Genomic DNA, 26,725 nt, shown 5'->3' on the forward strand with positions numbered 1-26,725 from the left:
TGCATTCGATTTGCTCCCCAAATTAACAACTAAATTAAATTTAAATTTCATTAGTCAACAAAATGTATGTAAAGAGTGTCTCAGAACGCTCGCACTTCCTTTTAATGGAGAATTCTCTATAAAAATCTGAGTTGATTGTCGTATCGCACAATGTTTAGGTCCTTACAATTTTTGAGTTACAAATACAAGCACAAGCACAGCCCATTAATCGCTAGATAGCATTCTATTGCTATGTTCCCGGCGAAAATTTTTCCTTAAATTGCACGAATACGCACTGTGTATGGTGAACTTGTTTGTAACTTAAATACTATAAATGCCTAAACATTTTGCGAGACGGCAAACAACTCAGATTTTGATAGAGAATTTCCTATTAATAGGAAGTGCGGGCGTTAAGGGACATGTTGTGCACAGGGTTTTTTAAAATGTATGCAAAAAACAGTTCTGCCCTATTCCAGAAGGAGTATAAAGCATGAAAAACCAATTTTCAAATAAAAAACTGACAAATTAAAACTTACCTTCTTTCACGAACTTTCTAGATCACTGGCAAAAAACGCACCTGGAAGAACTTGTTTCCTAAGCAACCAGCTACTCGTTTTTCTTAACATTTAAATCTGTGGCGCACAAGCAAATTTATTGAAGTTTTTGCATAATTTTGTGTCAAAAACAAAAACTTAAAAATTTGAAAACACGAAAATATAACAATTTTCTATTAGACAACGTCAAATTATTTTAAATAAACAAAAAATTGTTTCTCTAATCGAATATGACTTAAAATTTTACACCTAGCTGAGATTAAGACAACTTTAAGCTTGTATAAAAATTTTTATTCATTAATTATTAAACAAAATCAAAGAAAATCTATGGTTTGGTAGTTGTCAATATTTTTGCAAAATTCGGTGACACATTTGTACACAAACTTGAGTTGTTTCTAAAACAAAAAACTTATTTTTTGTGGAACAACTTTATGTACTACCTCTGAGTCGACGAACTTCCTGCCGCTTCTTCGTGCAACTCTAACAGCACTGCAAACATCAATTTCCGCTTCGGACTTGAACTGTTCTATGACGTATGACGCAACAACAAACAAACCACTAGCAGTGCAGCCATCGCTGGAGAAATGTTGTTAAACACTTCAAAAAACGAGAAAAAACAGTTGTACTCACCTACACAAAATTAAAGTTGGCTTAGGTGGAATTATTTGAGAAATACCATCTACTAATTCAACAAAATGCTCAATGGAATTGGGCACCAACTTCTTCTGCTTCCATTCGTTGAATTCAAGCACGGACACAGTTCTTTCGTCAATAATCTACAATTTAATTTTGTTAATTGGTTTTTTATACCTCACCGTTTACTTCTTTGGTGACGGCGTCATAAATCAATAATGAAAACTTGAGGACTGAGCAGTACGATGTTCGACTTGTTTTGACAAAAGTGAGCTCTATAACCTCTTTAGCCCCTCTGTATAAATGGCTTTGGAATGGAACTCTCTAGGAATTATTAACACTTATTGGAGTATTTTTTAGGTTCACGTGTTACCTTGTTTAAAAATGTGATTACTTCAATGGATTCATGAGCCACCATAACCCAAAACGGTGCGAAATTTTCCATTGTCGGCTCTTGTAAAACGAGGAATTTACCGTCACATCCATAACGAAGAGCTAAATGTTTTTTTTTAAATATACGTATTTTCGCTCTTTGTACTAACCTGAAACCACCAAGTTTTGCTCCCATTTACTTTCTGCTTTAGGAGTCAATTTTTGGAGCATTGTGTCATGTTCACATAAGATATCCAAGTACTCCAATTGCTGTTTGCAACTTTGGTTATCCACAGATTCGTTGAATGGATTTTCTTGGTCCATCAGAAATTCCTTGACTGTAAAGTGAGCTAAAGCGTAGTGCTCCTACAACTGGAATTAACAACTTTCTTGTAGTTTCAAATGCAACTCACAAATTCTTTCACTAAGAAAAGTCGTTGGTGCTTTAAATTCTGAGTCAAGTTATAAAAATCGACTTTTCCCTTGTCTTTGATCATTTGCAGAGCCAAGTCGCATAGAATGATAACTCCAGTTCTGCCAACGCCGTACCTAAAAACACTGTTAGTTCCGATGGTAAAAAATAGAAGAAACAAACCCAGAATGGACAAGAATAGGACTACACATTCTGTCGTTTTTTTGCAAAAACTTGATGGCGGGCAAGAGGTGATTAGGAAAATACCTCTCGGAATCAAAGACCCATTTTATTTGAAACTGAGTGATCAATCTTTTCGATCCACCATAAGAAACTTGAAGTTGCCTTCGAGTATAACAGTCGAAAATGTTTTGACTGAGCGATGTTATAACCATTCTGCCACACTCGTAAATTGCGTTTTCTTTCGGGGGCCAATATTCGGCACACATTCTCTAAAATTTGTATGGAAATAGAAATGCAGAAGAATTGAATATAAAAATATACTTCTTTGTTTTCGAAAGTGTTTGACACCATTATGATAATTTCAATGTTCTCCTGCCAAATCATCCTCCAAAAACTTTTAACTGTTTTAAATTTGGGTCCTTGGGCCGCTATGTAAGCCTTAGTGCGATTGTAGCCCTTTAATAAAAACGGGTTTAAAAATGAATAAATATGATATCAATTCTTCTAGTTTAAACAATAATTACGTCAATATAACTGGCATTAATGTAGTTCCCTCTTCCAACTCCAGCCAAATGCCTCAGGATAACTCTGTTGCAATCATCTAAAAAATAAAATATTAAATCGCAATAAATAGAAAGTGCCGATGATGGTTTATACACGGTAAATACTCTTCCTGTTTCCTATTCTTGTCAATATTCGAGGCTTGCAGAGCTATTGTTAGAGGCTGCGTTATTTTTACATCAAAAGTCTGAAATAAAATGTGAAAATTAGAAATATGAAAAATGTAGCAACAAAAAACTTGCATCAAATTCTTGTTTTATTCTACTGCAAAACTCTTCAGTCAAAAATTGGTCAAATTGTTTGACTTCTATGCCCCTGAACATATCCAACTCACACAACAAGTATTTAGTTTCAGCTTCATTTCCAAAAGTTGTTGTTGTTCTTTTTCTTTGTAGGTACAAATAAAGTATACAAATAGACATACTAATTACTAGCAAACTGAATATAATTAATCCGTATATAACATAATACAGATTACTGTCTGTTGCTTCGTTTTCTTTAAGATTACTTTCTAGTACATCGCTTTCTATAAATTCTAGAAAAACTATGCCACAAAAATTCAACTTTATTTTGCTTCTTACCAGTTTTAAAGTGTAAAAGTCGACTATCCTTATAGCCTGCATCAGTTAAAGCTCTTACAACCAACCAATAGTCTTTATTGTCTTCTAATGGTGGATTCGAGTCAACTTCACCCGAACCAATAATAAAGAAGAAGTGACGACGTGATAAGTTTTTGAACGGATTCCAAAAATTCGGAGTCAGTTGCTTTGACCTTTCAGGTATTGACGGCCAGGTTTCGTTACTTCCATTCCAAAACCCATAATCTGTCGGTGGTTCCACTTCTTCTGTTAACAAAATCAAAGCGTATGCGACAATTTCGCCGTTGACTTCACTGAATGTCTTCTTCCATAACGTAAAATTCATAGTTGTACCATTTTTTGTCGGTGCAGTCAAACTGTCATATAAAACTGGAACTAAAATTTCTATTAGAAAGAATTATAATTTATTGAAGTACGAACCGCCGCTGCTGGTCCTCAATGAAGGTAAAGAAAAAAAAGGCGAGGTAAAATTTCTTGTTGCAACACTAATTCTGATGGAATATTGGCGGAGAGGTTTGAGAAACAAATCTGTGGCGGTTTGGGTTGTTTTAGTACAAACCGTTTTATTTGTTTCTGTATAACACACCTCAAAATTCTTCAGTGGTGTGTTATGAAAAAATTCATGAGTGACTATTACAATGTAAGTATGAGTTTCGTTGTGGCAACATTTGACTGGGAGAACTTTAACAAATATATTAAAAAAAGCATGTCGATCCGTGGATGCAAAGGGCGTTGGAAAACTGAACCTATAAAGATCTGTTTCGTATTTAGATATTTGAAATGCATTATCTGGCGGTTTTCCTCCAAAGTTTCTTGTAAAATCTGTCCATGTTAAGCTTTCTACAGGTATTAAGTTATGATAGTAGAATTCGATGTCGTTCTTTCCATCTTCAAATCTTGATTTTAGATCAATATCAAATTTGCATAGAAGAATCAACTTGGTCTCTTTGTCAGCGTCTAGTTGGAATGTTAAGTTTGCATACGTTTCGCTAAGACCAATAAAGGCCAATTTAAATGGGTGCGGATCTAAAAATTAACAATCGTAAATTCAGTGGCATGCAGTTTTCTAATTTTTACGTAATGATTTGACGATGTATTTCATTCTCATAGTTTTAATCTTTGTTGACGCGACGTAATTTGTACAAGCACTCCATGGCAAATCTAAAGAACTGTATAAAAAAGTTTGACCAAAATTTGTTCTTTCGTCATGTGTTAAACAAGGCAAAACTTTTTTGTAAGTACTTTCTGTCTCATCAAAAGCAATAAACCGATTTTTCAATGCGAATGATTCGTGTCCAAAGTATTGTGTTTCAACTAGAAAAAAAGATTAGAAAGCGTTTTTCGAGTTTTACAACTTACCATCTATTTTTGTTTCAATAGTTTTATTAACTTCTTCTCCAATGCCGTTGTTACCAATTCGTACAGCCACTCCGATAGTATAATTAGTACAAGCATCCAAATTCTCAAAAAAATATGAAAAATTACTTGTTGTGTATCTTTTATTTTGAAACCTAACGATAAATTGCTTAATTTTGCAATTTTTATTTAATTTCCAATAAACTGCAAGCATGAAGTTTTCAAACTCATAGTGGGTAAACTCAACTCGTGGAGCTGAAAATTTTTAAGTCAACAGCAATAAAAGAACGTTGAGATCTTACCGATGTTACAATCTTCACACTCCACTATGAAATTTTTAAAAAAATCGCAACCGCATGTATTTGTGGGTGAGACGTTTTCACTAATACCTTGAAATTTTTATGTAGAAAATGCAAAAATGTTTATCAAAACCAGTTATGTATTACCAAGGTCTTCCTCCTTTTCGGAATCTTTGTCGAAAGCTCTTATGTCAATTCCCCAATATCCATCATATCTTCCATTTTTTGTACCTCTGACTAGTGTTATGTTGCTCGCATCATTTATATATAATTTTTGAGGTTTCCACAATTCTGGAAAGTTACTTATTGTTTTATCAATAATCCGTTTTTGTTTTCTTGGTAAATGAACTTCTAAATAACAATGAGGACACAGATATGCATATAAAATTAAATATGAATTTTTTGGAGAAATGCGAAGAATCGTTGGTTTCTTCGAAATGTGATTGGCTGTTCTTAAAGGATCTAAAACCAAAAGTCAACTTAGATTGTCTAGTAACGGAAGTTCATACATTGATGAATTTTCCAATTAATTTTTTCCGTTGCTATCACTGTCAGATGCGAAAAAGTGTTAGGAGAAAAAGTGGCAAGAAAATCGTAATTTTCGAACAAACATATCTCATTATTTTTTCTCAAGACTGTGTAGTGAATCCACTTATTGCTGTCACTTTTTTCATAAGTAATTTGGTCGTATTTAACATTACCTAATTTGATGACTTGAATTTGTATTTGATATGGTGATTGTACGGAAAAAGATAAAGATGATTGTAAAGAAAAGTTGGTAGACTTTTCAGAAATTGTTGGAAAATCTAAAAAGTGGGGTGAATATTTTATTAATAATAAAGAGAATCTTACTAAAAAACCGCAAATCTGTCACAGGTCCTTGCAAAGTGTCCATCGCGTTTCGAAGAGCCCAGTCATTCCAATCGGTATTGCTGTCTTCTAATAAAAGAATAATTCATAAATGATTAGATTAAATTTATCTACATTGAATACAACCAGTGGTTTGAGCGTTTTTCAGTTCCTGACAATGAAGATAGTTTGGAATCAGTGCTAATATGAGGAACAAATGCATTGTCGGTGTGGAAAATATGTTCAACTGAAGAAATGCGATGAATAATTCTGTAAAATACATAACTAAAATTGATGCTAATGTTTTGCTTCCATAAAATCCATAATTTGAAAGATATATAAAAAATTACACTTTGGGGGATGAATAGAGTTGCTAATTCTCTAAAAAAAACAATTAAAATGAAGCGACGCAAAGCCAAAAGTAATTGGTTTGCACATATTTCTGCAAATACCATATGTTCGTACACTAATAAGTTTCTTTTAATTTTTTTTCAATGCAATGTGTAGCACAATCAAACTTTATATGCCGTTTTCGTAGATTTTACATAAAATTACAACCTAGAAAGAACGTCACTACAATCTCCGAGCACCGCTCATTTAGTGTTTTTGTTTTTACTTTTTTAATACTACATAAAAAAATTGTTCTTTTTTCAAACGTCATAAAAGTGACACATTATCTAGCTGGATTGTCAAAGTATAAGTTTCACTTATATGCTTAAGCAGAACACAGCACTTTATATGCTTGGTTTCCATTGCACTATGATTCCGCATGAGTTTTTTTAAGTAAAATAGAGCAATTTTCTATCGTTTGCAAAAAAAATCGTATATGCCATTCTGAGCAAAAATGGCTTTGTGCTTCATTTTTACTCGTAATGACATAATATATTATTATATCCTAACAAATTATAATTTAAATTCACATTTGAACATAAACGTTCCTTTTTTTTCTCAAAAATATCGTATCGATTAAAATTTTTGTTTTTATAAATTTTAGAAATTGTTGCAGTATCCTAAAACTCTAATACAGGGTCATCATAAAAACTGTAGTCAACTTGCCTATGAAAAACAATCGAAATTTTTCTTGCAAAGCTTACCTACGATGTGAGTTCGAATTATATTTTTAACGTTAACATTATTAGCATCGCTGTCATAATTGTCAAAAGTATAAATTTGTCCTGTTGCATTAAATTTTGAAATCCGCGAGAATTGGACGATCCCCTATACACGCACATAAGTAGCCGGTTGCTAGCAAAGGTCGGACAGCCCAGTTCTACAAGACCTTTGTTAAATAACAATGGCGATCAACAATGATTTTACACCGCAGAACAATTGACAGAACTTTCTTGTGACGTCATTTATGGTCGCACGTACCTAGCAACCACAAGGGGATGGAGTTTCAGCCTTAGGGGTCAATTTCAAGTGTAACTTGCGTTACTGCAAATCCCATTTGCAACATAGCAACGCCAATCACATTGCTCATACCTTGGCAACGGTTGCAAATTTGCGTTAACGCAGTGACTTGAAATCGACCCGTTAGTAACGAGCAAACCTTGGTCCTCACGCGCGTGGCCGTATAGACAAAAGTCTAGCTTTTATCGAGGAGACCGTGGGTGTAATCTTGTCCGCGTATTTTAAAAAAACGGACATCGATTTCATCTGTTTCACTGCCTCCCTTGACTGCAGTCTTTTATGATAACCCTGTACAATATACGACCGGTAGCATTTTTATGGCCTTGCCATAACAAACAGGACGAGCCGTAGGCGAAAAGTTTTCGCGCGGCGATAAAAATGTTGCTACCGGTCGAATATCGTAATAGCTACTACTGCATTCCAAAACTTTCATATCGTTGTCTAAGTGGCAACTGCCTCTGTCTCAATTTTGACGATTTTTCGTTTTTGCTTGTTTTCGAATTGTTTCTTCGTGGAGAATGTCGTGACGGAGTCTGTTTTTTGAATTTCGATACATTTTATGCTCTACGCGAAAATTTGACAACATCCGCTATCTCAATACGTAAGGCAACATACTGTAACGGATCAGCATAGAGCGAAATCAAGTAGGTAGAACAACAACGGAGGCGGCGAGGGGCAGACTGACATTAGAAAAATAGGAGAGAATTGAAATAGTGCAAAGAGTTGTTGTAACGTTGTTTTGGGTGTAATAAATAATATATCGAACTCGAAAAACGTTACAATTGGTGTCAGAAGTGGGATAGAGAATTAAGAGACATAAAATGGCTATGAGGAAAGTCTTGTTAAAGGATCTGAAGGTAGCAGACCTACGGCGGGAGCTAGAGGAACGCGAGTTGGACGCCGAGGGTAAAAAGACCATACTCCAACAGCGGCTGCAAGAGGCAATACGAAATTCAGGAGAAGATCCAGAAGTATTTTTATTTCAAATTCCAAGCGACGTGACTACGATGCTTCAGATGATTAAAAAAAAACTGCTAGATAGAACAACTGAGTTGGAGCAAAACATGCTGGTAAATTCTAGAGAGCTGCGAAAAGAATTTAAAGAACAAGCGGAACAATTGAAGGATGATCTATCAGACTAAGAACGTCGATTGCTGGCATTAGAGAAAAAGATAGAAGAGAAGAATGTTCAAGCAACGTTGCCTATATTTGAAACATCAAAACTGCGTCTAAAACCTCCGCCGTTCGATGGAAAGTCCTCATGGGCCACATACGTTCTTCAGTTCGAAGCAGTATCAGCAACAAATGGATGGACTCCAGCGGAGAAAGCAACGGCATTGATTGTGGCCCTGCGCGGTGATCCAACTGAGGTTTTACAAGCTCTTCCTCCAGAACAACAACACGATTACCAGCAACTGGTAAAACACCTAGAAATGCGCTATGGACAAGCTCATCTGGAACGTGTATACCACTGCCAGTTAAAGAACCGGTCCCAAAGCTAAATGAGAGTCTACAAGAATTCGAGGCCGACGTGGCTCGTTTGACGCGTCTAGCATACCCCGCGACTCCAGAGAACGTGCTGGAACGGCTAGCGGTGGACGCGTTCATAGACGGCCTTCATGACAGCGATACGAGACACTCTTTACTGATGGCTCATCCCGCGAAATTAATGGATGCGCTTGCTCGTGCTTTAGAATTTGAAACAACGAAGATGACATCAAGAAGCCATCAAAAGATTCGAATGGTTGAGAGCGAAGAGTTGGAATGTAAGGGAGAAGATCAGGAGGCTGCCGTGAAGCAAATCTTGAATGAGGTCATGAAAAAAAAAACGTCCGATAAGATGTTGGAACTGCGGAAAAGAGGGGCATGTACGTAGTTACTGCAAAGAAAAGCCCAGGGAAACGTCGACCTATCGCCAGCAAGCCCCAAGAGCACAAATCGCATCGCTTAAACACCAACCGAACAGCGCTTTCGTGGATGGCCTTATTGACGGAAAGTTACACGTGCTGCTGCTAGATACAGGTGCGACAAAGACAATTGTAAGATCGGATGTTATCAAGACTGGCAAGAAAGTATCGCCCACCAATTGGAGATTACGTACTGCCACCGGGGAAGCAGCTGTAACCCATGAAGAAAGTGAAGAAGCCTTCGGGAGGCTGAAAGAGGCTTTGACTAGTGCCCCGGTGCTCAGTTATCCGATGACTGATGGGAAGTTTATACTGGACACCGACGCAAGTAATGTGGGAATAGGCGCAGTACTGTCTCAAGAACAAGACGGACAAGAAAAGGTCATCGGTTATTTTAATAAGACCTTGTCGAAACCTGAAAAGAACTATTGTGTCACTAGGCGAGAGTTATTGGCGGTCGTTAAAGCTGTTGAGCACTTCTACAAGTACTTGTATGGAAGGAGATTTCTGCTGAGAACAGACCATGCTGCATTAAAATGGCTTTTCAGTTCAAGAATCCTGAGGGCCAGGTGGCCAGATGGATTGAGAGGCTCTAGGAATTTGATTTCGACACCGAGCACCGAGCTGGAAAAATCCATCGAAATGCCGACGTCTTATCAAGAAGACCTTGCGAAGAGGATTGTAAACATTGTCAGCGAGCGGAGGAGAAAGATGAATCTGCCCGCAGAATTAGAGTAGTGAACGACCGTTGGGAGAATGAGAAGCTTCAAAGGGATCAAGAAAATGATCCTGACCTGGGGCTGATGCTTCAATGGAAAAAAACGGACCGCCGTCCGACATGGGAGGAGGTCGCGCGGTTTTCACCTGTCGTGAAATCCTACTGGGCTCAATGGAACTCCATTGTCGTCGACAATGGATTGTTGAAAAGGGTATTGCGGACATCGGAGAGTCAGAAAGACAGAAAGCAGTTTATAGTTCCGAAGAATCGAATATCCGAAGTGCTAGGAGAGGTCCATAGTGGTACTACAGGGGGGTACTTGGGGGTAGCCAAGACGCTCGGTAAACTGCGAGATCGATTTTATTGGGTAAACTGCAAGGCAGATGTGCAGGAATGGACAAAGAAATGTGTGACCTGTGCGGCAAGTAATGGGCCGCCTAGACGTCGAAAAGCACCCATGCGTCAATACAATGTTGGTAGTCCTTTTGAGCGAATGGCCGTGGACATTGCTGGTCCATTTCCGGAGACTGACGACGGAAACAAGTATATTGCCGTGGTTATGGATTATTTTAGCAAATGGGTCGAAGCATACGCTTTGCCTAATCAGGAAGCTGTAACTGTGGCGGACGTTTTAGTAAGAGAGCTCGTTTGCCGATTTGGAGTGCCGCTTGAACTACACTCAGACCAAGGAAGAAATTTCGAGTTCGCGTTATTCCAGGAGATGTGTCGCGTTCTAAAAATTCGTAAAACCAGAACAACTCCGTTACATCCGCAATCTAACGGGATGGTGGAGCGAATGAATAGGACAATGAATCGGTACCTGACAAAAGTTGTCTCTGACCATCAAAGAGATTGGGATCGTCATCTTCCATTCTTTTTGTTGGCATATCGTTCTTCGGTTCATGAGACCACCGGACAAACGCCTGCAAGTATTTTAATGGGTCGTGAGTTACGTCTGCCTTGCGATTTAATGTTTGGATGTCCGCCTGGACAAGATATCGCAGGTGAAGACTACGTCAGTGGGCTACGCAGGAAAATAGACGATATTCACCACCGAGTGCGTCATAACATCCAGATAGCTAGCGATCGGATGAAGGAAGCTTACGACGTCAACGCAGACCGTGGTGGTTACCAGCCCGAGGATTTGGTCTAGTTTTACAACCCTCGTCGTCGTCGAGGGTTGTCTCCAAAGTTGCAGACCTCGTGGGAAGGGCCATATCGGGTTGTCAACCGCATCAATGACGTCATCTATGCCATCAAGAAGCTTCCTAATGGCAAAATGAAGGTGATCCATTTCAATCGGTTATCACCGTACTTTGGGAAAGAAGAAGGCGTGGTTAGAACTTTATTGCCACCTGAAAAGACTGTCCCCTGCTACTTTTTCGAGACCTCTCGGTGCAAGAGAGGATCTAAATGCAAGTTTGCTCACAGGCTGACCGGAAAAACACTTCGGGACGAAGAGTATTTAAGAAGGGGGCAATGTAACGGATCAGCATAGAGCGAAATCAAGTAGGTAGAACAACAACGGAGGCGGCGAGGGGCAGACTGACATTAGAAAAATAGAAGAGAATTGAAATAGTGCAAAGAGTTGTTGTAAAGTTGTTGTAAAGTTGTTTTGGGTGTAATAAATAATATATCGAACTCGAAAAACGTTACAATACGCTATTTCATTCTCAATTCAAAATGAGGTAGAATAAAAGTGTATGTCGGATTAAGTTAAAAGTGTGTTAAGCGAGAAGAAAAATGTTTGATGGTGCTTCCAACATAGATCGTCCTATGTTCCTTCATATTAAGCAATACCTCTTATAAAAAATTATTAATTCGATTTAAAATAATCCACTCATAGCATCAATAACCATAAGATTTCTATTTTGAAGTAATAAATCTACAGATCGTTAAATAGGTCAGCGCAAGAGTTTGAACACGCATGAAAAAAGTGTCTGCGTTTTTTATTATTACAACAATATTAACATAGCATGGAAAATGTCATATTTTTTAACATACGGCGAGTTTGTAAATTATACCTAATCTAATTGCCTAATTGAACATCCACAAAAATGGAAGTTAGCGATATGGCTCTTTATATTATGTTCCAAGTGATCTAATACGTTTTTTTTCACTCATTTTAATTTAATCAGGATCTACAGAAGACACAGTGAAAAAAAATGTCCAACCTATTAACGCTTATAGCTTTTTCTGTCACATAGAATTGGATGTACTTTAAGCTTTATTGTGATTATGACTGATGTTTAAAATAATTTGGAATAAGTTGTCTATTTATGTTATGCTCTCCTTCGATGCCAGAAGGTTGTCGATGTCGACGGTGGTCCGTTCCTAAATTACAGCAATACCCGAAATTTCATGCTCGCAACTGTATTCACAATTGCAATGGTTGAAAGGATGAGATTTGTCATTCAACACAAAAAAAGTTGTTTGTTGTTTGTATAGTATTGAAAACGTAAACTGCAACTTGCTCTATCTCAGGCAAAAATTAAGGCAACACCCTCTATCTCAAGCATTTCTTCAGAAAATTGTTCTATTTTATTGAAACTTTTAATAATCGTTTGAAACACAATAAAAAACAAATGTAGAGAATTACTATTCCAAAAATGTATTTAATCTAAAAAAAAGTTTTTTTATTCCCCTGTAAAGTTGCAAAAATTGAGATTGCGTAAGTTGCTACTTAGGCGACGATATACCTATTGAGAATTCAGAATCGTTGACACCCTAAACAGCAGAAATAATAGAAACAAAAACGCTCATAATATCAACAGTTATAAATAAATTATTATAATTACAATATTCAATATACAAACACACATTACGACAAAATAAAAAATAAAGACCTCTAAAATTGACTCGTGTTTTTTTGTTGTTGAAAAAATAGCATTTGCAATTCGAGGTAAAAGTCGATTTTTCGTTCGTTGAGTTTGTTTCAACTCACGAAAAAACAGTGACTTTCACCTCTTGTTGCAAAATATACTATTTCATGCCTAAGAGCGAAAATGTTTTATTTCCCTGTCTAGGAGCGAATAGATATTTACATAACAAGTGCAGAAACTGACCAATATCGCACGAGTGCAGATATTACACAAGGGCAAAAAAAGCAGTTTGCGACGAGTTATGTACACTATTTTTCCTATGAGTTTTCATCATCAGGAAGAAACCATAAGTATGCAAATTTTTAAAATTTTATCTTTAAAATTAAAGACGATTATAAGGGTGGACACATGTGTTGCCGGAGCCTGTATACCAACTGTTTCATTTTGTTCTCCACTTTTTTGACAATACATCCGAAATCGCCTCAGCTGCGCTTTTTTGAATCGCAACAGAAACCTTGTCACAGCTATTGTTATTATTTGCCAGACATTGAAAATTAGAGACGCGGGTATCAAAAATGCAAAAGTTTCAGTAAATAGCGTTAGTTTGGGGTTATGTTTGTAAATTAATTTTTATTCATGAACGAATGAATCATATAGGACGGAGTGTGAGCTCAAAAAGGTGTTCACGCATTAAAACCAATGAAAGCAATAAAAGGTTGTTCAACATGGTCGACAATCCAGTGGTATCGAGCGTTCAAAAAAAACGGATCAGAGGTCACCTATGAAATCTTTCGTAGCGTACTTCGCATGGTTCATGTCGAAATGGCACTTGACATTACTAATGGTATTCCTAAATTAATTCAATGCAATTTATGAAAGAGTTGTTTTTAATATGAGATCACTAGTCGCAAGGAGTGAAATCTTAGGCCAAGGATTTGCAGTGTTTCGACCACCAATTCTAACCTCAAAAAAATTCAATAGGGCCAATGTTTCTTGTGTGCAATGAGGTGTTGCTCTATCCTGCTATCGGTAACTCTATTGGAGTTGATCGTCATGCAATTCCTCCATGAACCTTCACATTAATTACTTGTCATTAATGTCATTCTTAAATGGCTTAGATCAACGACATACTTCCACGCTGACAAAAGCATGTCAAAGGTAACTGTGATTCGTCTTTTATTTGAACGCACGATATAACCAAAGTAAGTTTCGTTGGATTTCGATAGAATGTCGATACTCGTTTCGAAGCCTTAAAAAATTCGGCACAAAGTGCCTCGTCTCCCAATAGGCTCTTCGACAGTAATAAAACATTTTCGTGACTCTTATGTAAATAGCTATTTTATGGATTGGGCGTTTTCAAAGTCGCACCTTATGTACACTTACAAATAAAAAAATCTGTACTTACTAGGTTTAATTACTAGGGCGAAAAAAACATTTTGTGGTCACCAAATGCGAACAAAAATCATAAAAAATTTGTTACAACTTTATTCACGGATTTTGTGCGATTTCATAATGTAAGTATTCATAAAAAAAAGGTTCGATAAATTTATTTGAACTTGAAGTAGGTGTTTGTTCAAAGATAAGATAGGTATTACTTTGGATAAAGATGAAAATGTGGATTTTCCAATATTGCTTTATGGCTGGTTTATCTGTAACTAGAATGAACTTTTTGAAACAGAATGCCGTGTGTAATATTATAATCCTAATGCAAATATCGCCATTTTAAATTTGATGAAAATTTGTTCATAAATAATAAGAGCACAAAAATCTAAGATTTCTTAGCTGGGAGTTCCTACTTGTCCTTGTAGTTAAATCGTTATCTTTAGATACAGTATCAGAGAAGGTAGTTTTAATAGTTCAAAATCTAATTGACACGCATGTAATGCATCAGTAGATAAAAATGTAAGTAAAAACCCCTGTTTATTATTATTATTATTATTAGTATTAAGAAGAATTCACGTTTTTAGTTTAGCTACGAAAAATGGTTATCTTGTCGTTACTCATCGTAATCATCTTGTATGCGGGAACATATAACTGCCAAGGAATAATTACTTTCAAAAATGAAACTCATTTGATATGCGTCTCCGACAATACAACACTTCCTATTTATATTGAACCATTGAAAGAACACGGAAGCAAGAAAAACCATTTGGTTAAATTTACCTCATATTGGGATGATTGGATTTTATTAGATTCATCAGCAACGCTACACGCCCCGATTATAGATAAGCGATGGCAAGGTAAACTTATCGCAAACTAGCATGCACACATTTATATTTTAATCAACCCGGTTTTTTAGATTTTAGTGTTGTGCATACCGACATCTTAATTTTTAATTTTGACACTTCTTTATCCTTTTGGGTGTATGCACCGAACCCAACGTCCATTGATCTCTATACCGAAATCAATCCCAACGAATCAAACCAAATTTCCATAAAAATACTTCCTGTTTGGACTTTGTTAACTATTTATGCGAAAAATGGTGGCACTAGTTATTTAAAAAACTACAAAAACTTTCGTCAGTTTTCCGAAATTCCTACAAAAATATTAGTTAAGACAACCAAGCCCAACTATTGGAAAATCCAGGATTGTAATAAAATGTAAAACAAGACATAAGCATTATACTAATCGATTTTCATTCTAGATAAAGTGAGAGTTGCTTATAACGTATCTCAGGGATTTACTGATATACATATTCCAATAAAAGAAACAGTTTGTCTGATGATGTATGTATATCTTTGTGAATATTGTATCTTGGACATTCAAACCACCAATCGAACCCAAACATTAAATGGGATAAATAGGACAGTGAATAATCTTTATACACCACAAAAACTTAAACTACCACCACTGGAAAAGTTATCTTTGCGAAGGCGCTCAATAGATGATCATACCGGATACTGGGCGATCGATATCAGAAGCTGCTCTTTTCCTGAATTCAATTACGGTAGGAGTTTTTAGTAAATACCTCTAATAAAGTGAGTAGTTACTTTGTTGTCGTTTTTTTATGTTCTAATTATTATGCAATAATTACTCATGTATTTTTTTCAGTAATTGACAAAATCAACAGTGTAAATGCAAATTTTATAAAAGATCCAATGTGCAAAACTTACGAAGCGACAAATTCAAAAAGTAATAAAAGCCTAATTCACAATATTTTTCACTGTCAGCAGCCTGGAATATACGGTAAAAATTGCGACATTTACTGCGAAAAATTGTTTGGGAAAGACCGACAGTACTGTGAAGGGTACAGTATTAGTCTTGACAGTATTAAATGGCACAGTATTACAGCTTATCGTCAAAATGCAGAAGTTGAGAAAGGTAAGTTTCTTTCATTATTATTACTACTTAAAGAGTGTTTGATGTCGAGCTACATATTGAAAACGTATTAATCAGTGAGTCAGACATATTACAGGATGGCGCACCTAAGGCTTTCAAGCCCAATTTCATTTATAATTTGTGGACGGATTTGTTAAAATTTAAATCCAAGAGGTAAAAATTCATTTGATGTTGCAGACGGTAAACTTTATTCGTCATAATTTAAATTTAAATCATTTAACATTAATTTTATCTTATACACGCGTTCTTTGAAAACAAACAATGTAGCAGGTCCAGTTTCCAAAAAAACGCAAAAACTAAGCTAACATTTCCAAAACCTACAAAATCATGTCTGGCTATGAAATTAAGGACAATTTTGGACATACCTGACATCTGCTTCATTCTGTTTTTTTTTTCACGTTTCTGATTTAACGTTATTGTTTAATGATGAGTAATTTTAAGCTACAGAGGCCTATGTCGGCTGCAATAAGGTTTGTTATTTCATTTTTTTCGAAATTATTGCAATGCATTAACACAGAAACTGTTAGAATGTGTAGAAATTCAAATAAAAAGCAAGTTCAGTAGAAATGCACAAAATCAACGCTTTCATTTGTTATTTCAAAGATATCAAAACTAAATCGATTTAAGAAAATAACTCAGTCGCCTACATGCAAAACTCGACATTTGCATCAGACTGAAATTTGACACATCAATATACAGGGTGTTTTGTGAGTAAAGCACCAACTCTTACAAAGAGAATCAGAAAACTTACAGAAAGAGGTCTGAGTAAAAATTTTCTTTTTTTTTCCTTTTCTAGTAAAAGTTATAAGGTTGTAAAGTTGACCAATCAAGACTAGAATAGTATATTAAAACACCGAGTTTCATAAGGCAATTTTTTAGGCACGAATCCAAGTTTATAAAACGAGCGGCAAAGCCGCGAGTTTTATAATGGATGAGTGCCTAAATGGCCTTATGAACGAGGTTTTTATATTATTTTTCCTAATTTGTTCTTGTAATAGAGCTATTTTCGCTATTTTCCAATTCGTTTTCAGTGCTAGAATATCCATTTCGATACGGAATGTTAGAATAGCTTTGTTTCCATAGCAACTTGGGAATATTTAAGATACAAATTAGGAAAAAATAATTAAAGGTCTGACCGAAAACATAGTACAGTAGAACCCGCTTAAGACGCTCCCGGATAATACGATAATACGATTTCCCGCATAATACGCCTTTTTATGCCGGTCCCTTGCGTTTGGATATGTTTTACATGTATTTTTTCTCGCTTAAGAAGTACAAATTTCCCGTTTATAACGCTCCCTGAATGAAATTTCCGAGAAAAATTTAATGGTCTATCCGAGGCGTCAGTTTTGTATTCGTTTCTAAGAAAATGTTTACATGTAGCCAAACGTCAGTTGATTCACTTTATTATTTTGTTAGTCTCAGTTATGAACCGGTTGTCTTAGAAAATGGCGTAATGGCGCAGAATAGTGTAAAGCGGAAAGCGTTAACTCCACTTTAAAAATTAAAAATTTTACAGCAATACAACCAACATAGTCAGACAAAAAACCAAAAGCAGATAGCGACGACGTTTCATTTACCGGTTTCTACTCTTCGGACCATTTTAAAAAACTGAAAAAAAATGAAGAATTGTGCAAGTCAGATGCAGGAACAAAAAGAAAAAAATATATAAAAAAATAATGCAATAAAAACAGTGCTTCCTGAACTCTTAAAGGACTACGCACCTCGCGGCGTTTTTAATGCTGACGAATTTGGATTGTTTTTTAAAATGAAGTCAAATAAATCAATAAAATGTCACCAAACCAACTTGCATACATATTTTAAGTAAACTATTTTCACTGAACTGTGTAAATTGTTACGTACATACATACAATAAATGTTTAAGCAATGTAAAAATAATTTTCTACAATGTGATTTATTAAAACTTTAAATTTTTTTTTATTAAATTCTTTTTTTGGGTTTCCCGTATAAGACTTTTTCCCGCATAAGACGCTCTTTTTGCTCGGTCCCTAGAAAATCGTATTAAGCGGGTTCTACTGTAGTTTGGTTTTGACAAAAACAAGAGTGCTAAAAGAATGTCACATTTGACATGATTAGTCACTGACAAATGTACTCGCAATTGAATATTTAATTCGAAAAATAAATCGTATACAAAACTACAGGGTGATTTTTTTAAAACGGCAGGCGTTGTAGAATTTTTTTTTATGAACCGATTTCAAAAATTAAAAAACAAATTAAATGGTTTTTAATTTACTATAAACTGATGAATTTAGAATTTTTCTAAATGGCTTAGTATCTTTTGGGCGATACTCAACTTTCTTATTTTAAATTGGAACCCACATTTTTTTTTTCATAATTTGGAAGATATTAATTTTTTTCATTCAGAAATGTGTAATATGTTCTATATTTAATAAAACATTTAAAAAAAAATTATCAAAATTGAAAAAAAATAAGCAATAAAAGTTAATAAAATCTAGGTGCATGGTGTCAAATAAAAGAATGCCGTTATTGTAATGTCAAAAAGCAGCAAATAACAGAAAGGATTGGCAATTATTTTTGAAATTATCAATAACAAAAGACAATAATAATTACAAATCAGGAAAAACATCTACCTAATTTAATGAAAGTACTGTTGAAACGCCATCCCGTTTTTTTCATTGCACAATTGACACCTATGAGAAATGCATTGTGCATTGTAAGGTGTAGCCCCATCTTGTTGAAAGAAAACTTGTTCTTTCTGTTATTTGCTGCTTTTTGACATTACAATAACGATATTGTGTTATTTGACAGCACGCACCTGGATTTTATTAACTTTTATTGCCTAAATTTTTTCATTTTTGATATATTTTTTTTAAATATTTTTTGTAAAAGTAAAACATATTACACATTTCTGAATCAAGAAAATTAATATCTTCTAAATTATGAAAAAAAAAATGGGTGCCAATTTAAAATTAGAAAGTTGAGTTTCATCAGTTTATAGGAAATTAAAAACCATTTAATTTGTTTTTTTAATTTTTCAAATCGGTTCTTAAATAAAAATTCTACAACGCCTGCCGTTTTAAAAAAATCACCCTGTATAAAACCATTTAAATTGTTTTTTGTTTCGATCTAAACTAAGATATAACGCATACTGCAATCTCAGGACTATTGACCTGACCTGACAGCCTGTCGCAAAGCAAAATGTCTTGATTTCTTAAATTTTCCAAATATCCAAACTGTGACGTGATTGGTTACTTTTGCGTTCTTCTATTGCTTACAAAAATTGTGACAGAAAAAAATTTCTTAGAGATTTCAATAACTAGCACCTTCATAATATTGCTGTAACAGTTTGGTGCTTCACTTTACCAAACACCTGTATATTCCGTAATTGTGACTAATCGCTTCTACATATACAGATTACAAAAGGTTCACATTCGTATAATTTATAAGGTTTTTTCTACAAACTAACAAAATTTTGATCTTCCAACGTTTAAGCAAAAAGCGCTTAGTAGAGTTTTCTCTATTACTCAAAAAATTAGGGTTACCTTAAAAGCAAATGTCAAGTTTTGCATTTAAGCAACTCAACTATTTTTAAAGACAAATTCGATCAAATCTTTTAAACGGATCTAAGGTTTCTGCCATAATTGGTAAACAAGTTATCTTTTCGCAATAGCAACCTTTGAAAATGATGTTTTTAAAACCAGTAATTAATTAAGTGCAAGTTAAACAAGTATGATAAGAAGCGAGCGTAAACGTTTTTTATTTAAACGGTTTTTATAGTCTTTGGGAAACAGTTGTTAAATTCACTGCCATAAGCGTCGAATAAGGGGTAATCCAAGGGGGTTTTGCTCCATTCGAATTTCGAATTTTTGTTTTTGCAGAATCATAATCTACATGGATATCTGATATTGGTGTTAATATCTTTTCATTTTATTCGGGTACACCTGCACATATGTATAATAACTTTCCTATCTGTACGACTAAAGTCCGTTTTAAAAAAAAAACACCAATACCGCACTCTCCCACCACTTTACAACCGACAACGTCGTCGATGGTGACTTTTTGGTGATAAAGTCAAATAGGTTAGTTGCCTAATTGACAATTTGTTTACACAAAACGGTCTTTCAGGCTGTGCCGAGTCTTTTCACTATTTAATCCTTTGATTTGCCATCCAACAGGGTATAAAAGAAACGTTTTTAACGGAAATAGTGCGTAATTTTCAGAAATATCAAAAATTTGACAATTATTTTCTCACCAAAAATCTCCCTAGGCAACGTTGCCGGTTGTAATGCAGGGAAAGATTGCAGTGTTGGTGGTTGTTAAAAAAAAACGAACTTTAGCCATTTGAACTTCTACCATTTTTGAAAGTTCAATAGCACTTTCTTTTAAAATTTAAAATCGTCGATAGAGGTCCGAATCATTCCCAAAATATAAGTGATTTTGCTTTGGTCGCACTTTACACAGTGAGCCAACGAAAACGAAACAAAAGCATTCTGGAGCACTTCCCCGTAGATTTTTAAAAAACATGACTTGAAAATTCAAAGCCAACTTAGAATGAGTGCTTTTTGATAATATTAGGTGTAGGTAAACATAACTCATTTCTATTTCTCGTTGTAAATAACTTGTATTGTTGCAGCAATTTCAATCACTGTGGTCCTGATTATTGTCACATTAGGCATAATATGTGTGATACTGGCATTTTATTTTGGGATGCGTTATAAAAGAGGTTAGTAAACTAGCTTATAAGGATACGTTGTCCATAGCAATGTAATTTAAGGCATTTTAAAATACAGGGTGTCTCAGAACTCGTGACCTAGAGAAATAATACTTATGAAAGCAACAATTCTGAACCAAAATTTCGAAACAAAAATTTTCTAGCTCAAAATACAGGGTCTATCAGAACTGGCGGACCAAAATCATCCCATGGATAAATGACCTTCTGTAGATAAAAAGAAAATTGTTTAAAAAAATCCATCCTTGTTGGATTTTAAAATAAGAACGGTTTTAATTGACCAATCGTGTTGTAGATGTAAAATTACCTTAAAACATATATTTTTAACCATAGAAACATATTTAATTGTTGCAAAAAATAATTGACGGTTATGTCATAACAAAGTATTTCTGACAATTAGAAAGTCATTCCAAACGTTGATTTGTGGTTTCATTGTATTTAATAATTAATTATGTTTACCCCGGAAGAATATTTTGATATGGTCTTGTTGTATGGAGAGTGTAATCGCAGTGCAACAGCTACTATCCAGCAATACGCACTTCGTTTTCCAAATAGGGAACAGCCTAGCCGAAATGTTATTTTAAGATTAGTACAGAGAGGAAGAGAATCTGGTAATTTAAAAGTATGCAGAAGGGAGGTTGGGGGTGCCCCAAGAACTGCGAGAACCGTGGACAACGAGGAAGCGGTTATTGAGATTTTTGAAGAGGAACCTGAAACGAGCATTAGTATTGTGGCCAGAAATCTTGAAATGTCCACCTCTTCTGTTCAACGTATTCTTAAAGACGAACGAATGCACCCTCTAAGAGTGGAGTTTTGTACTTGGCTTCTGCGGGAACATGACGCAAATGAGAACTTCGTCAAAAGCATATTGTTTACAGACGAATCTTGCTTTCAAAAAGATGGATTTTTCAATCAAAGAAATTTTAATGTTTGGGGGCGAGATAATCCGCACGTCTTCAGGCAAAGTAATCCCCAGCAAAGGTTTTCTGTCAAACCTTTTGCTGGAATTTTTGGAAACGCCATAGTAAATTGTTTTGAGAACAAGTTATACGCAATTATAAAACATCACATTCTTTCAGGTTGGCCCGTACGAATTTCCCGCTAGACTCAACGGCCAAATTTATACAAATTTTTTAGTTGATGATTTGGACATGCTGCTAGACAATATTCCTCTACAAATATTAAGAAATGTTGACATTAATAATATTTGGTTCCAACATGATGGATGCCCAGCACATTTTGCAAATGTAACTAGGAACCATTTAGATGTTAGATTTCCTAATGCATGGATAGGCCGCGGAGGCCCAAGACGTTGGCCCCCCAGGTTGCCAGACCTTACGCCCTTAGATTTTTTCCTTTGGGGACACGTCAAGAATTTGGTGTACCGAAATATGCCTGAAAATATTAACGTGTTAAGAAACCGCATTCAAGAAGCATTTGCTTCAATAACAGCTGAAATGGTCAGTAATGCTAGGGCAAGTCTACTGAGAAGAGCTGCTCTGTGCATTCAAGTGGAAGGAAGAAATTTTGAACATTTACTTTAAAAACTATTTACCTATTTATTCAAATTTATACCGCTAATTTATTCATTCTTGTTATTTCTGTATTTACTTACTAATTTGTTTTTCGGATTTTGTTAATTTTAAGTTTGAGTTTATTATTTCATTTTGTTGGTCTCAAAATAAACTTGTCAATTTTTATGAGAAGACGTCACCTAAAAAATTACGTCAGTGTAACAACAATGCAAAAATATTTAAGATGCATCCATAGTTACAAATAAAGCAGGAAAAACTAATTTTCAGGTAACTTAACATCAGCAACACGATTGGTTAGTTTAAATTGTTCATTTTCTGATCACTATTAAAGATGGATTTTTTTAAACATTTTTCCAATTATTCCCAGAAGATTGTGAATACATCGTTTCATTTTGGTCCGCTAGTTCTGATAGACCCTGTATAATCGAGATAAGACAAAAAAACGGTAGCCAATCCGGAAGCTGAACAGAATTTGAAAATCCGTAACTGTGGACACATACTATGGTCCATTGGTCAAGTGAACATTACACTCTCGTTGCCTAGGAAATTTTACTCCATCTCTAGAATAAGCTTCTGGGATTGGTTGTTAATTTTTTATCCTTTCTCGAATACTATTAAACTTAAGCAATTTTTGTTTTGAAATTTACCATCTGTATTGCTGTCGGCACCCTCCCTTGCTCTTTGGGTCATGAGTTCTAGGACACCCTGGATATTGCCATTGGCAACTCTACAGTATGTCCCCGGATTGAGTTCACAAGAGGGAAAAAAAGTTTATTTTTCATTTTACAAAAAAATGACAAAGGAAAAACATTTTTTGCTTATTTCAAAACAGATAAATCTGCAATTAAAATTTCAAAATTATTAGTTTGTACTCTTAAAATTATTTTTTTCATTATTTTTATTTATTAAATTTTGTAATCGTATTCAAATAATAGCAGGCTGTGGATTCACAAAATCAAATAGTGCGTTAAAGATTATAGAAAAATTTTCCTAATAATGTGTAAGTATTAAAAAATTGGAAAAAAATGTAATTGCATCCTTAACAATAATTGAGAAAATTCGAAACAGTCGAAAAAATACGAGTTAGAATTGAACTATGTGCTAAAACAGGTAATGGGTTTAATCAAATAGTAGAAATTGGTTTGAGTTAAGGAACAAATTTCATTCCTTTGACATTTTTTGCTAAATTAAAATAAAAAAGTTCTTCGTTATTTTTTGTTTTTTTTTCGATTTCCAGAACACAGCTTGCTAATATTAAAGTTTTAATTAAAGATTTATTTATTTTAAATTGAGCAAAAAATATTATTCCTTTGTCATTTTTCTGTAAAATGAAAAATAACGTTTTTTTCCCTCTTGTGAACTCAATCCGGGGACATACTGTATACATAGTAGTTAAAATATTTATTGAGATTTTCTATTTTACACTGTTCCGCAAAATTAACGCAAAATAGGCTTATTTGTTTTTAAAATGGCATTACAAAATTATTGGCAATTCTCACCAATTTAACAGGACTATCGATAGAGCATAATACCAAAATGTGAATTAAATTAATGCAGCAGCAGAGCTGACAATTTAATTAACAGATTTATCAAAAATGCAATGCAAAATAAATAAAGTCAAAAATTTTATTGTTATTAATATTTGGGTTTCTCTAGGCAAACTGTCTTGAAACAAGTTTTAATTTTTGGAAAAGCTTTGATCTTAATCTGTGAGCGATGACTACTAGTTTTAATCATCGCTCTGATGATGATAACATTGCTATCGAAACGCGCGTCAGCATTTTTTGACAAAATTTGGTGTTTGGGAATAAATTGCAATTTTGATAAGCTTTATTGTCATTGTGACTGACGTTATTAATTGTCACGCCAAGATTTGTGACACTTGGTGTGACGTTTATAAATTTTAAGGTTATAAAGATAAAGGACAGTTTACAATTTTTAAATATCACTCAATTTGATGTTTGAAATTTTGATTCCTCGGTAGTAAATAATAGGAATAATAGAAATAAATGTTGTGAAGCATAAATGTCAAAGAATGTATGAACACTGCTAAAATTTCTCTTGTGAGCACCAAGAGGCTTGTTCTCAATTTATTCTGTATGAGTAGTTGCAGAGATACAGCCGCGGACACAAAATCTTAGGCGTTATTTTTCTGACGTTTCAAAAATTAGTACTCTGTACATTACTGTCATTGTCATTACTGACGTTTAAAACATCAAAGTATTGACAAGTTGTCAGTTAAGAATTATCATGACTAAAGTATTTAAAACTGATAAAATTAAAATAGTCTCTTTAGTACAGAGCGTTATGATCAACAGTCAGGTCCGTGCAATATTGGAAAACCGAAAATTCAGTCTATTTTAAAATTAAGAAAGTAAAACTGGCAAAATTTACAATGCAAAAAATTAAGGTTACAAATGCTAAGTGCGGTTTTACACCGTGCGACAATTAGATGACATTGACGTCTAAGATTTTTTGTTCCCCACTGTATATTCTGAGGTTACGGCCTACTGCAAGCTAATTAATTTTTGATTCCATCGTGTACAAATTATGTTTTTTTTATTTTAGAAAAAAACACAAAAAGGACAAATTTTATTGAAGAACAATACTTACTTCTACAGGAATTTCAAGAATATCAAATTCAAGAATATCAAGTTCCTGCAAAAGAAATTCAGGTAATTATAGCAATCATTCATTCTTTATTTAATTAAATAAGACACTGCGTTATAAGTAACATTGCATTATAAGCAAGTTAGACTTCTAGCACAAGCTTATAATGACATTGGCATTTCACTCATATAGGAAATACAATGAAAATGTATAAATAATTATTTTCCTAATTTACTGTGGTAACCGAGCTGTAACCGCACTCGTTTTGATTGCATTCAAAATCTAAAAATTTTTTTCGGTTGGCAACAAATGTCAATATCAAATTGAACGATGAACACCTAATGTGCAACACTGTTGTCAATCCGTTACAAACTTCTCTAGTTCACGAAAATTAATTGTATTTGTAAAAAATGGGTTTAAAATGCAAACTAAAAAAAAAACATAAAAAACTCGTTTTATTAAACTTTTAACACTTCCGCTTTCATGCCAAAAATCTGGACTCGTGTTTTTAATAAGGGTTTTATCAAAATTCGTTTTTTAATATACTATTAACAAACAAGTTTATTAATCGAGAGGTTTTACTAAATCAACTTTACCAAACATGAGTTTTTCCGGCAAACATATTTTAAGTAGTGAGTGAAAAAAATAGGGAATTCTTTATCTTGCGCTGTTCCAAAACATCACCGTTTACCACAAAAAATGTTTAAAGTTTTCTGCAGAAATCGCCGTGCGCTACTGAATTGTTGAGATAGGTCAGTTCCATCACTAATGTCAGTTCAAAATATCGAAAAGTTGGGATTAAAAACGCTGATACACAAGTGGCAAAAATTATCTTCATCGGAGTTGCTGTCCGTTGATAAATAATCGTTATAGAAAAATGTGAATTTACAGTGCGGAATTGTTCAAATTTTGATGATATTTTGAGTTAGGATTTCTTATTCTTTTTCTTCAAACGTCTTATAATTAACCTGAAGTTTTAAAAAGTGTTTTGTTTACGTGTGAAACTGAATTAAGGTGTGATGACATTACGGACTGTCTAATAAAGAACAACATTTTTGATCATATTTCTTAACAACTTAAATTCAGTGTCATAAGTGTCGAATAGACGGGTAATACGGAGGCGTTTTGCCGCATAAAATTGCAACTTTTTTGCAGAATCATTATTTGCAGCGTTGTCTAATATTATAGTTCAATTCGTTGTGCTTTATTCGGGTTCGCCTGTATAGGTAGATGTAAAAGGTTTAAAAAAACAAAATTTTAATGTTCAATTCTTTTGTAGAATCAAGAAGATACCACATCAAATAACGAAATAAACAATTCCAAACCACTGAATATGGTAAGCAAAAATTAAAATTTATACCTAATATCGGTCGTACTATAATAGGGTACATTAGAAGCATAAGGGTCTATCTCCAATTTTTGTAAAAATAGAGTTAAATAATGTTTTTTGTACTCTTTACATCTTCTTTAAGACAGAGAAAAATAATCCTCATTAGATAAAAAACAAACGATTTTAAGTTTCTATAAAGAACTAAGTACCACATCATGTAAAAAGCATAAAGAACCTTTGCAGATCTACAATTTGAGGTGATTTTTTTTACTCAACCGCTCCAAACTTATTCAAATTAATGATAAACTCAAGTATTATATGGAGATACGAAAATTCGTGTATTGGAAGATCCCAAAAAATGGAATACAATAAAACAATTTTTTTAAGGTTAAATTGTTCTTAGAAGTTGCTGAATTTGGGTTGATTTTAATATATCTTTTTGCACGATCAGTCATTTTCACCCAAACTGTGCTCGAATTTTGAAAAATCGCAAAGGAAAAAATTGCTTGTTTTATCGAGATCTACCGGCAGTACAAATTAGTGTAT

General features: G+C 34.3%; 2 protein-coding genes across 2 annotated transcripts; one reads left to right on the top strand and one right to left on the bottom strand.

Annotated features, from left to right (window-relative positions):
• Positions 1–847: 847 nt before the first annotated feature.
• LOC148176744 (uncharacterized) lies at positions 848–14,158 on the bottom strand. The gene is made up of 22 exons (XM_088032801.1): positions 14,060–14,158; positions 5,945–6,067; positions 5,801–5,887; positions 5,458–5,754; positions 5,096–5,410; positions 4,952–5,038; positions 4,653–4,904; positions 4,371–4,607; positions 3,714–4,319; positions 3,276–3,668; positions 2,937–3,229; positions 2,791–2,881; positions 2,658–2,734; positions 2,455–2,589; positions 2,134–2,402; positions 1,952–2,087; positions 1,709–1,904; positions 1,540–1,661; positions 1,356–1,490; positions 1,164–1,309; positions 974–1,109; positions 848–928 (listed from the first exon to the last, which is right to left on the bottom strand). The coding sequence occupies exons 2-22, from the start codon at positions 6,018–6,020 to the stop codon at positions 848–850; spliced, it is 4,167 nt and encodes a 1,388-aa protein (XP_087888927.1). The 5' UTR covers positions 6,021–6,067; positions 14,060–14,158.
• A 477-nt stretch (positions 14,159–14,635) lies between these two features.
• LOC148176745 (uncharacterized) lies at positions 14,636–26,200 on the top strand. Its single transcript, XM_088032802.1, has 7 exons — positions 14,636–14,894; positions 14,954–15,244; positions 15,299–15,601; positions 15,706–15,975; positions 20,609–20,698; positions 24,808–24,914; positions 26,129–26,200. Exons 1-7 carry the CDS (start codon positions 14,636–14,638, stop codon positions 26,198–26,200), a joined length of 1,392 nt encoding a protein of 463 aa, XP_087888928.1.
• The last annotated feature ends 525 nt before the right edge of the window (positions 26,201–26,725 follow it).

The sequence above is a fragment of the Gnatocerus cornutus genome, chromosome 3, assembly GCF_029298725.1.
Source record: "Gnatocerus cornutus isolate USDA-ARS CGAHR chromosome 3, icGnaCorn1.1, whole genome shotgun sequence".
NCBI lineage: Eukaryota > Metazoa > Arthropoda > Insecta > Coleoptera > Tenebrionidae > Gnatocerus > Gnatocerus cornutus.